Source organism: Anser anser (genome assembly GCF_964211835.1).
Source record: "Anser anser genome assembly, chromosome: 19".
Lineage (NCBI taxonomy): Eukaryota > Metazoa > Chordata > Aves > Anseriformes > Anatidae > Anser > Anser anser.
The window spans coordinates 15,518,445-15,530,689 of NC_139740.1; the positions used below are offsets into that span (position 1 = coordinate 15,518,445).

The following is a 12,245-nucleotide window of genomic DNA, read 5'->3' on the forward strand; positions in this document are numbered from 1 at the left end:
GTCCACAACTGAATCATGTCCCTAAGCACCACACCCATACGTCTCAAGTACCTCCATGGATTGGAACTTCTTTTCCATGGGCAGCCCATTCCATTGCCTAACCATCCTTCCCTTGACGAAATTCTTCCTGATTTCCAGTTTAAACCTCCCCTGGCACAACTTGAGGCCATTTCCTTGCATCCTATCACTGGCAACCTGAGAAAAGAGACTGACACCCTCCTTGCTACAACTTCCTTTCAGATATAGAGGGTGATGAAGTCTCCCCTCAGCCTCCTTTTCTGCAGACTAAACCCCAGTTCCCTCAGCTGCTCCTCATATGTCTCGTTTCTAAGTCCCTTCACCAGCTTCGTTGCTCTTCTCTGGTCGCATTCCATCAACTCAGTATCTTCCTTGTAGTGATGGGCCCAGAACTGAACACTGTACTTGAGGTGCAGTCTCACCAGTGCTGAATAGGAAGGAACGGTCACAGTCACTTCCCTGGTCCTGCTGGCCACACTATTTCCGATACAAGCCAGGATGCCATTGACCTTCTTGGCCACCTGGGCACGCTGCTGGCTCATTTTCAGCTGGCTGTTGACAGGTACCCCCGGTCCTTTTCTGCCACTCTTCCCTGAGCCTATTTCACTGCCTTGGGTTGTTATGACCCAAGTGCAACACCTGGCACTTAGCCTTGTTGAATACCATACTGATCGACCATAGCTGATCGATTTAGCCTGTCCAGATCTCTCTGCAGAGCCTTTCTACCCTCAAGCAGATCAGCACTCCTGTACAACTTGGTGTTGTCTGCAAACTCACTGAGGATGCACTTGATCCTTTCATCAAGAATCACAGAATCATCATAGAACAGCTTGGGTTGGAAGGGACCTTAAAGATCATCTAACTCCAAAACCCCTGCCATAGGCAGGAATGCCACCCACTAGATCAGGTTGGCCTAGGCCCCATCCAACCTGGCCTTGAAAGCCTCCAGGGATGGATCATCATTGATAAATCAAGATCACTGATAAAAATATTAAACAATATTGCCCACAGTACTCACCCCTGGGCAACACCTCTTGTGACCAGCCACCAACTGGATTAATCTCCATGCACAATGACTATTTCAACCTGGCCATCCACAGTTTTTTACCCAGCCAACAGTACATCCACCCAAGCCATGGGCAACCATTTTCTGCAGAGGAATGCCGTGGGAAATGGTATCAAATGCTTTGCTGAAGTTCAAGAAAACAACATCCACAGCCTTTCCCTCATCCACCAAGCACAGTGTTGTATCATAGAAGGACATCAGGTTAGTCAAGCAGGACCTGCCTTTCATCCACCTATGTTGACTGGGTTTAATCACATGGTTGTCCTGCATGTGCCATGTGATGGCACTCAAGATGATGTGCATCTCACCTGCAAAATTGTTCCAGCTCTAACTGATGCTCTTCAACGTTTTGTTGATAGTATTCGACTCTTTTTCTTCTTTTATTGACAAACATTTCCTTCAGTTTATCCAGCTGTATTTTAAGATCACTAATCTCTGCCTGTTTAGCATTTTCCAAAGTTTTCAGATGAGTGAATGTGACATCATAGAGTTCTAACCCTTCATCGCTCTCTTCTAAAGTTCTTAGGTTATAAACAAAATCTTTTAGTTTGTTAAAATTTTCATGCATGCCTTGCAGTTGCTTTATGACATCTTGCAGCATTTTCTTTTGACAAGGGAACTGGCAATCATGTAGCTCTCTTTTACTAATTACTAAATGCCACTACATTTTGGGGTGTGAAAATATAATTTTTGCCTTTATACAGGTGGAAAACAGAGGCATAAAATAATTAAGTCACTCAAAGGAATGCTTTCTATCAAGAACCTAAGAGCAGTCTAGCACCAAAAGAAGAGCTGTTAACTGCACACATTTCTCTTTTCTTGAAGACATTTATGACAAGTCAAATCAAATGACTGCCTATTAGATCTTTCCATTCACTGACAATATTAACTGCTGTGTCCCATTAGTCTTTTCTTGCCACTATTATCTTGATATACTTCCTGTGTCTCCTTCCCAATTACACTTTACTCATCAATTACAAACCTCCTGTTCTGTTATCAGTTAAGTCACTTTTCAGAAGTACAGCAGATATGAGGAAATAGCTTTATTTCAGTAACACATTAACCGCATCTTTAAACTTAAAAAGCAAGTAAACAACATAGAAGTAGTGCTCTTTTCTGGTGTAACTATCTGCTTCACTTCCATCTCTTCCTATTGTTTGTTCTCCATATTTGCCTTACATATAACGATAAACTCGGCAGAAGAGAAGCCATTATTATTTCAAGAAGTACTATATATATCATGGCTGATTTTTACTTGAATAAATAAATCTCTGCTCTGATCAAAAAACAAAACAAAACAAAACAAACTCACAAATCTCTGGAGTCATTGCAGCTTCTTGCCACACTATATTATTCTGTGTCAGTAGTTCCAGATAATCCCATCTGAATAAGAACAGGGTTGCAGAGTACAAATCAGACAACTGTGCCTTTCAAATAGTGGCTTTTTAATCTCCTTAAATGAAAGAGATTTCCAGATCAGCAAATGTGATGCAGTATCTCTATGCTAAAGCTTGGCACAATTTTAACCTCATTTTTCCTCACAGATAAACTAAAGAAATTAATCCTCCATGTTCAAATAATGAGTCTCTGCTAGCTGAAAGTGATAAGCATTAAAAAAAAAAGCTTGCTTTTCTCAGGCACACTGAATAACAGAACAACAAACACTGCTAGAAGACAACAGTCTAGTGGTCCTAATTCTGCTGGCATAGAATTCCCATTCATTTTTAAGACAATCAAAATCAAATTAAGTGTTCTGTTCACATTATGCTTTTTGTTAGCTATCTTCAAATTATACTATTTTGTATACTGTAGCATAAGTAGTATCTTCTTCGTTAGGGTAAGCAGAAATAGATTTTTTTTGTAGAACACATAGAAGTGGATACTCATGAGCAGTACTGCCTCCTTGCCTGTTACATGCAACACTACATAAATACATTAAAGATAAGATACACCTATGGTACGCTTTCTGAACTCTAACAACACTGAAAGAAACTATGCTCAGTCTAAACCAAATAAAGTATCAAAACACTTCTGTAAAAGCCATGTAAAAAAACTGACACATGCTTCATTAGCTAACCTTAGCAATACGTTATTAGACATTACCTTTGTGTAAAGAATCAAAAATAAAACCACATCTCCAGCTTATTAAATCCTTGAAATTATCAAACTTAAGTCACTTTACTTTTTTGGAAAGAAATGGTTAAGAACAATAACACTTTTTCTATTACTACAACTATTACTGGTACTATTACTACAACCATCTCAAAATTAAAACGTGATACAGTTTCCCATAAAAATAGCTTGCCTCTAAAAATATACTTCCTCCCCAACAGCACATATCTTACTTGAATTAATGGCACTTGTAAATTGAAAGAGGTACTCTGAAGTGGATATGTGTTACATTTAACATGAGAATTACCAGCTTCATAGAAAAATATGAATAAGTAAAGATGAAAGATTGCTGTTATTGCAATATGACCCACAGACAGTCCTATCAGGATCTATGCACATCTCTGCTTACTGCCTTAAACTGAAAGATGTCAGTAGCCTTAAACATGTGCTTTCCACCAGAGACCTGTTTTTTTTTTTTTAAGAAATACATTTTAGTAGGATATAAGGGAGTATTCTGCCATTAATAACAGCCATATTTATAACTGCAAGTTAGCTTGAATAATGACCATATCAGAAATCAGAAATCAGAATGTGAATGGAACCCCCCTGCCATGGGCAGGGCACCTTCTACCAGACCAGGTTGTTCAAAGACTCATGCAACCTGGCCTTGAATGCTTCTGGGGGTGGGATTTCTGGGGAAATCACAGTGCAATTCTAAGTATAACTTGCATACATCACCTGGATGTCTGACAGTCAAGAGAAGAACAGTAAAAATACATCTAATGACATTAAAAGAAGGAAGCAGCACAGATATGAGACTACAACTTACAACAAGAACAGCTTAGCCATACAACATAAACTGCAAAGATACCCATTAAAATCCAATCACTTACTTCAAGCATATCCATAAAGAGCAGGTTGATAGGTACTCCTGTTGCTCCACGTATGGGCTTAACGGAATTTATATCAGCCTCTTTTACCAAAGAAAAATTACGGCTTAGTGGTCAATCAAACAAAATTGAATGCAGCTAGCATATCTGATTCAGTGGAGATTTCACTATTGTTACTAATAAAATGCTACTTCAGTGATACAAGATTAGATGCTACGTTTGAGCTAGTCACTTTTCAACTAAATAAAGAGAGCAAGGTGATGTTGAAGAACAATTCAGTATAACAGGTGAGAATTTTTCCAGCCTAAATGATCCTATGGTAACCTTCAGACTTCCATACAACCTCTACTTGTCAAATAGATTTAAATCCTTAGCATACTGTTCGAAGTATAAAGAATACGTACTTTATTCTCTGTTCCTTGCTATCCTTGTAACATACTGCACACTGCACCAAGAATAAGATATGCATAACAGACTGGTAGAGCTAATACAGTAGTATTGCTTGGATTCTTTTCAAAACTACTAAAAAGAGTGAGACACTCCCACATAGCCTGTAACCATTAAGTGTCTCTATCTAGTCACAACTGTTTTCCTTGATGAAGCAGTAAGAGACAAAAAAACAAGACCACCTGAATTTTATCACAGATGTTTCACTACGTGCTGCAAGTCACAGGAAGACATTCAAGTAGCACAGGCCACATATGTGCAGCTGCAGCGTTAAGTAGTTCTGTGCCCTATCACCGTTGCAAAAAAACCCACACCATATGGATGCAGTTCCAAGAAAAAAAATACTACAGTTACTGATACAAGTTAGCATCACTTCTGTGCTGTTTCTCTCTTCACTGTTAGTAGCTCTTCTGCTATTTACCTTCCAAGTAAGGTCAGATATATAAAACAGCAAACATACATCATGCATTATACAATCTTATCAGAGCAGGCAAAATATAGCAGAAACTGGAGGATAGGTTAAGGACCAGTAACATGTAAAAGAAACCTGGGATGTCTGGTAACAAGCAGGGACACATAGCTGGCAAAGTACGCGATGGGCTGTACTGTGGGGGTTCACGACTGCCTGATGTCAGGCTCTGCTATTAGGACAAGCAGAAGAATAGAAGGCATAAGGGACTGCATAAATAAGAGACAAAGTATGACTGTAAGAAACAATTACCCCTGAGACTAGGAAACAGGTGCATATGCTAAAGAGTATCCAGGAAGATAAATAGAAGGTTAGGCACTACAAGAAGCACTAACACTGGGTCCCTAGAGCAAGTATTCTCAGGAATGACAGGAAGAGACAGACACATGGATGGAAAAAAGGAAAGCTACAGGCAAGCCGGGGACCAAGTACTCTGGGGGATGCTTTAAGTGCGGAGAGGGAGAAAAAGACAGAATTAAGCAAGAGAGAATGAAAACATTGCCTGGAGAAAAGCCAGCAGGTGGGAAGCAGATTGCGGGATGAGGAGTGAGAGGTCCCATAAAGGGCTCAGGGGGTCTTGAGTCTAGTGCTCCTAAGCAGAAGAGCACATGCAGATGGCAGGCAGACTGCCGAGGTCGAGTACCCTGAAAGAAGGCAGTAGAGAAGAGCAGAGCATAACAGAAGATAATGCTTGGGACTTAGAGGCAGCAGATAGAGGGCACTTCGTGGCAGGAAGAGAGCAGAAAGACAGGTCCCCGAACAGAGAGGGGGGCACAAGACGCACGGGTGCCGCGCGTCAGCCCCGAAGGACAAGCGGAAGGTGCGCGGATTATACGCCTTCTGATGGCGCACGCGGTGTAACCCGGGCACGACTTAGCCCCTACCAACGCCAACCCGCCCGTCTTCCTGTTCGTGGCTGCAGGCCGTGTCTCTATGGGAACCATGGTGGGCCCCGCCTGTCCGGTGGGGGGGCCGTCACCATGGGAACCGCGGCCCCTGACGTCCGTCCCAGCGTTAGCCCCGGGCGGGCCTCGGGCGAGCAGGCCTCGCACCCAATCCGCGCTCCGCCGGCCGCGGCCCCGCCCGTCCGCCGCTGGCCCCGCGGCCGTCAGCCGCGAGCTGCCGCCTGCTCCAGCCTGGTTCGGTACCGCCAGTCGGTTCCCCTCGCTTCCCCACTTCTTGCTCAATAAACCAGTGCAAATCGGTTTCTCTCGTAGCATTCGCTCCCAGCCGCCTAGTACCATAATCTTTTGCTCGCATCTTCCCCGTTAACATACAGCGGTCCTTCCTTCACATTGTGCGAGTAAGCACACTCCCCTTTTTAATTCCAGCCTCTTTTAATAATACCCACTTCTCCCGACACACAGCCAACACTTGTGCCATAGTCTCAAATACCATTTAGCTGTTCGCTTGTCTTCCTATCTGTTTCATTCATTAGTATTAAACAATTTCTCCCTACTCCAGATAAGGAAGGAGCACCTCAGCCTATTGCAGGCACAGCTGTTTGGAACAGGAGCTGACAGAGAGCAAGCTTTCCATGCTCTCCTAACTCCCTGTGCATTGCTTGAAAACCTTCAAAAAGCTTGTAAAACCTAAGCTCGGGCAAACTGAAACTGTAGGTTATGCAGCACAGATAAGTATGTTCTGCTACCAAGCCACTTCATTATTCACAAATGTATCCATCAATTAAAACAGAGTACATGGTCTACGTGACACTGAGGAAGATGTAATGCATGAACTGGACGTGAAGTGTGATTTTCCCTTAGTCACTCTAGATGACTTGCTTGTCTGGAAGTCACGAGGCAAACTTCCTGTAATGCTTTCTTTTTTTCTCATGCTTCTGGATTATATAAAATACTTTGCCAGGTGAGAGGCCTTTCAGAAACCTGAATGTTGCATGAATTGTTATTATACCTGAAGTATACTAATTTTTAGAAAGTAGAATATTTTCAGTAGTTCTTACTTCTGTTTCCTTAGGTCATCAGAGAAAAAAAAAATCCTGACCTCACATCACCTAAGGAAAGGATAGGTTATTTCCACTGGTAGCTATTATTGAAAATTAGAATCAGAACTAATAACCAGTCTTTTGAAATAAACTATGTTTCATTTAGCTACACAAAGTGTATCTATATATAATATCAAAACACTAAAATTAATAAAGGGATTTTGTTCATTTGTTTATATAAATCACCTCTGGTTTAAAATACACAGTAAAATCTGGCCTCAAATCATCTTCGAAACCTTCTGAGCATACAAAAATTACACTGCAAGTCCAAACATAACTTATACTTTGCATTGGGCCTCTCAAAGCATTCATCGGAATTAATACATAGCAGATGAATGTTTAAATCCATATACCATTTTGGCGTACCCCTTTTCCTTCAGTCTTACCCCAGGGTTGCTCAGCCTATCAATTGCGTTATCTTTTGCAACACTTCCTCCTCCCCTTCCCCCCCTTCCTTCAGATTAGCTGTCACCTTCTCCGAGGTACCTTCAGATAGTTCCTAGTCACACAATTAATGCGTGTTGGTTCCCCGAATGAGTGACTGGTAGGTTCTACTAATTCAATACTGCTTAGAATTGGTCAATCTTGATCTTAACAGTGAGTCAAAAAAGATTACACAACATGGAGTTTCGCATCAAGGTAGAAAGCCATACATCCCTAAAATAAATGCCGAAGACATCCTGGTTTCGTAGACAGAAATGAAAGGAAGCATTTTCTTTTATAACAAAATTAACAGGAATTTAGAATGGAGAACCAGACTTTCTGATCTTACGAAACACTAGTGAGTTCGGGAAGATAGAGCCTAAAGGCAGATTTCAGCCACCCCTGAGATACCTTCAGAGACACAGCTTCTAAGTACAAGTCTTTGGCCCCATCACTGTATTGCAAAATAGCAACATTTACATGTGGCTTCATGAAGAAAGAAAATGAACTTAACCTCTGAAAATGCTGCATTTTTAGAGAGAAAAGCAGTATATCTGGGCTACAAATATACTACTATGCTTGAGAGCACTTTTAAGCTTCCACTCCAAAGGCAACGTCCAATTCATCACGGCCCAGCTCTGTAAGACAAGTCCCATGATTACACAAACTATTTACACTGCCTCCCTCAGCTTTGTTTCTAGGGAATAAAATAGTTCAAGGCACAAGCCACCTGAGAGCCATGGCACACTCCATAGATGCTTATCTGAACAGTCAAAGGAACAGGCTTATGAGAAACATCAGGCAGGGGTTCAGTAAGTAAATACAGACATAGTCTACCTTAATTAAACTTAAAAATCAAAATATGCATCAGAAAAGCCTTTCTTTAAAGTGAGCTTTCCTTCAAATGAATAAACTTCTTGTTTCCACGGAACCACGAGGAATGTTTTTGGTATAGAGAATACTACTTGACAAACAGTAAATGTAAGCAAAAATAAACAAACCAAAACTAACATCTTCTAAATAAAAGTGGCCCAGCTTGCAAGGGACTCCAGAGGAACTTTTGATCCCCAGTATCTCTGAAATTTGGGCGCTGCTACTAAGCAACATTTAAACGTGTATTTAGGAAACATTTAAATTCCAGTTTCATCCAGGTTAGAAGAATGTGATTTCCATGTCTATCTGTACAATAACTGTGGGTTCTTATTTTTAAGACTATACACATCTTTGTAGGTACAGTTCATGTTCCTCAAATGCATCTTGAGAGTAATAAAAAGGCCTTTATTTTCATACTTGCTTTAGAAACAAACTAAAAATTGTTGAAACCTCCACTCTGAATACTACTGGTCTTTCTGCAGTAAAGATCTTACAAGGGCCCTTTGTACAACATGGTCTGCTGCATGCACCTTCTGAAGCAAAGGCAGAGATGTATGCCCACACAGTGCAGTTAGCGGTGTCTGAAACTGTTCGAAATGTTCAATGTTATTGTTAACATTCTTAAAAACATTGCAGTAGAAATCTGTAATTAATATAACACGCTCAATTCAAGTGTAAATGAGAAAATATAGCCCCAAAAATAAAATATCTATAAAAGCTTAATAAGAATAAATATTTACAGGCACTTTGAAGGTAATATTTGGGACTTTCCTACAAATGGAACAGCAAAGACTGCAGTTGGAATGGAATAGTAAACAACTGCCAATCAAAAATGTTATGACACAGAAGAATCTCTACAGTTCAGGTGTTAAGGAAGACATTTGCCATAGGAAGACCTAAGTTTAACAGAAATGAAGCTTTGCCCTAATGTCAGCTACTTGATTCCTATTACACTATATTATTTCTATTACTCCTACAATCAGGAACAATCCTTCAGCCACTTCTTCCTCTTTGTAAGCCTGACTGGGTAAAAATTGTCAGCATTCTCTTGCTGTTTTTACTGATGTGAATAGCAAAGTTAATAGATTCACGACACCTATACTCCATCTTTAATGGAAACAATCCATGAATTTCATGAAGATCAACAGAGGAAAATGCAAAGTACTGAACCTGGCAAGGAATAATGCCCATGCATTGATACAGACTGGGGTCTTGATGGACAACAAATTGCCCATGAGCCAGCCATGTACTCTTCTATTTGGTAGACAGGATACCGTTAGCCTTCTCTGCTGCAAAGGCACAAAATAAACAATAAAAGACAAAGTCAAATGGAATATGTCAATAAAGAACACAGTGGGATCCTTATTTATTTGGATACCTGTAAGGAATTACAGCATGCAGGACTTTCCTGTTGAGAAGACTCCTTAGCAAAAAAATAAACTGAGATTTTCACAGTCTACTCTGGATAGAGAATTTGCCTAGTTAATGACTCCTCATGAGTTTGTCTTAACAACACTTTGAGATTATCTGTAACTGGCATACTTAGAAATGAACAATAACAAGATGCAGAAAAGATGTGTGTTTTTTCTTAATTACTATTATTTAATTAGAATTGTAGATTTGTTTTTCAAAGCTCTGTTCAGAGATAGATGCCTTAAGTCACTGTGTTTCGAGTTTTCTTTGCTGCACATTAATATTCCTTCTACTCACACATGTATTACGGCATATTTACTGCTTAAACACATGCTATTTAACTCCACTTAACAGGTAGGGGGGTTGTGCCTTCATCTCAGTTCCAAATATATCTGAGGTTATCCAGACTCTATTCAGGCTTCTGCAAGCACAGCAACCCTGTGTTCTACTCACATACACTAGTGCCTTGTTGAATACTGAATTAAATCCAATGATCCCAGTACCTTGGCACATCATCTATGAGCACATCACTTTGAGAAAACATGTTCTTCAAAAACAATGGGAGTAATCAGATACAAAAGTGACACCAGAAAACACTGTTCACAATTTTCTCAGCAGCTTGACTATGGCTATGGACATCCATTCTGAAAAACAGACTGATGTCACTCTTCTGCCTCTATGATAAAACATTGACCTCTTAAATAGTTTTACAACTGACCTCTTAATAGTGTTCTAGAACTGAACTCAAGCCAGAGAGCGTGTGTTGCACTCTTCTGACTGGGCCGGAGGAAGTGGAAGTCTGCACAGAGATAGAGGCTCTGGAAAGGGCAGTGTTCCCAGACATGAAGACACACCAGTTCTTTTTCTTGTCTTTTTAAAGTGTTTGGTGAACACCTGTTTCCTTATCTAGCCTCTTATATCATTTGAGTGCCTATAAGAGATACTGATAGCTTAGAAAAAAATCATAATGTAGGTGCACCTACAAGATGTAGGTGACATACTGGCAGGGACTTTGCTTCTCCTCTCTCCATTCCTTGGTACCTCCATCCATTCTGAAAATATCTCAACAGTACAAATCTCTAAGGTTTCAATTAAAAATTCTACTATGGGGCTATACAATTCTATGATGTAGTTACTCAAGTAATGTAGAATAATAAAGCAAAACATTTTGCAGGTTGGAACTGTCCCTCCTTAAGAAATTAGTCAGAGACTGGGGCAATGTGTGGGAGGCAGTTCCATTTATCAAGAACCGTAACTATTTTTCCTGTCTGGCAATAGCAAACATACTTCTTTTTCCTGGAGAACCAAGATTACCTGTAGAGACAAAAAGTGTCTTCAGTTGCTGGACTCCACCAATTTCGCTGGGCTGCAGGCACTGTACCACTTGCTTCAGAAGCTCCACAACACTTTGTTGCTCTTATGCAATTACCTTCAACTAACCTGTAAGTGAATGGCCCGAATTCAGGTAACAGTAGACCGGTAAAAACTGGTTTTACTTATTTTTAAGATTAGCAATGTGTATCTCACTGGTTGAAAGCTGTCTACCCAAACAATCCACCCAGCCATGTTCATCCTTGTTTATTACTGCAATAAATCCCTAGGTGAGTAAAAATTAATACTACACCAAACCTGAATCGAAAGTCAAAGCCAACCTAATGGAAAAAAAAATCTATGGTGTCTAGAGAGTTTCAGATCTTCCCTCTGGATTACCCCATTTCATCAAGTAGCTTCTAAAATACTGGAGCTGTACAACAAGCTGCACAACACCAACTCTCATAAAATAGTACCATATCCTAGCCTCCCCTAGTTACAACACAACACCTGTGCATCTCCACACTGGTGATAGGAATGATAAAAACATGGACTGGATTGTGTGCTGTTAAGTGCTCTACAAAACGGAGCACCTATTCCTAAATTTCTTAAGCCCTGAGTAGCCCAAGGAATGCTACTTTCTGTGCTACACCTCAAGAACCCATCACAACTTGCATGGATGCTGAACAATAGGAGTTTTTCACAGTTTTACACACACTCGGTTTTATAATTCAACATTTGTATGAATACCGGTAGAGCCACAGCAGATGCACAAAGATCACTCCACCTGAATTTAAAAAGGAAGGAAGCTCATAGAAGTCCTTCTTATGTGAAGAAACAACAAAGGAACTGTGATCGCTCCGTGGAAAACAGAAATGGCAGCACAGAACAAACCTCAGCTACAGAGGCCGATCTGTTCATGAAAGCCCTTGGCTCCTTTGGGCAGCTAGGGCAACATCCCATGCGGGCTGGATCCAGCCCCGCGTGGCGCCCCGCGAGTGCCTCAGGAAGCTCGAGCCGGTGCCGGTGTCCTGCGCGACGGCCTGCGCGGCCCCAGGCGCCCGCGGGGGCTCCGCTTCGAGCGGGCGCCCTTCCCGCCGCCCCGGCGCGCCGCGGAGCCGGGCTGCACGCGGCCGGGCAGCCCCTGCGCCGACCGACCCGTAGCGGCGGGAACGGGGTCACGTGGCGGCGCTAGGACCCGGGCGGCCCCGCTCCGAT

The 12,245-nt window shown here is 41.4% G+C and overlaps 1 protein-coding gene across 20 annotated transcripts in view; it reads right to left on the bottom strand.

The window, feature by feature from the left end:
• Nucleotides 1-12,039, bottom strand: part of CCDC57 (coiled-coil domain containing 57) — a 37,247-nt gene extending 25,208 nt beyond the window's left edge. For 3 of the 20 annotated variants that reach the window (XM_083804703.1, XM_083804714.1, XM_083804715.1), the window contains exon 1: nt 52-415. In XM_083804703.1, coding sequence (XP_083660829.1) covers nt 52-170 — 119 coding nt within the window. In that variant the 5' untranslated portion in view covers nt 171-415. The other 17 variants (XM_083804720.1, XM_083804712.1, XM_083804705.1 and 14 more) reach the window with 13 other exon arrangements.
• Between the last annotated feature and the right edge of the window lie 206 nt (nt 12,040-12,245).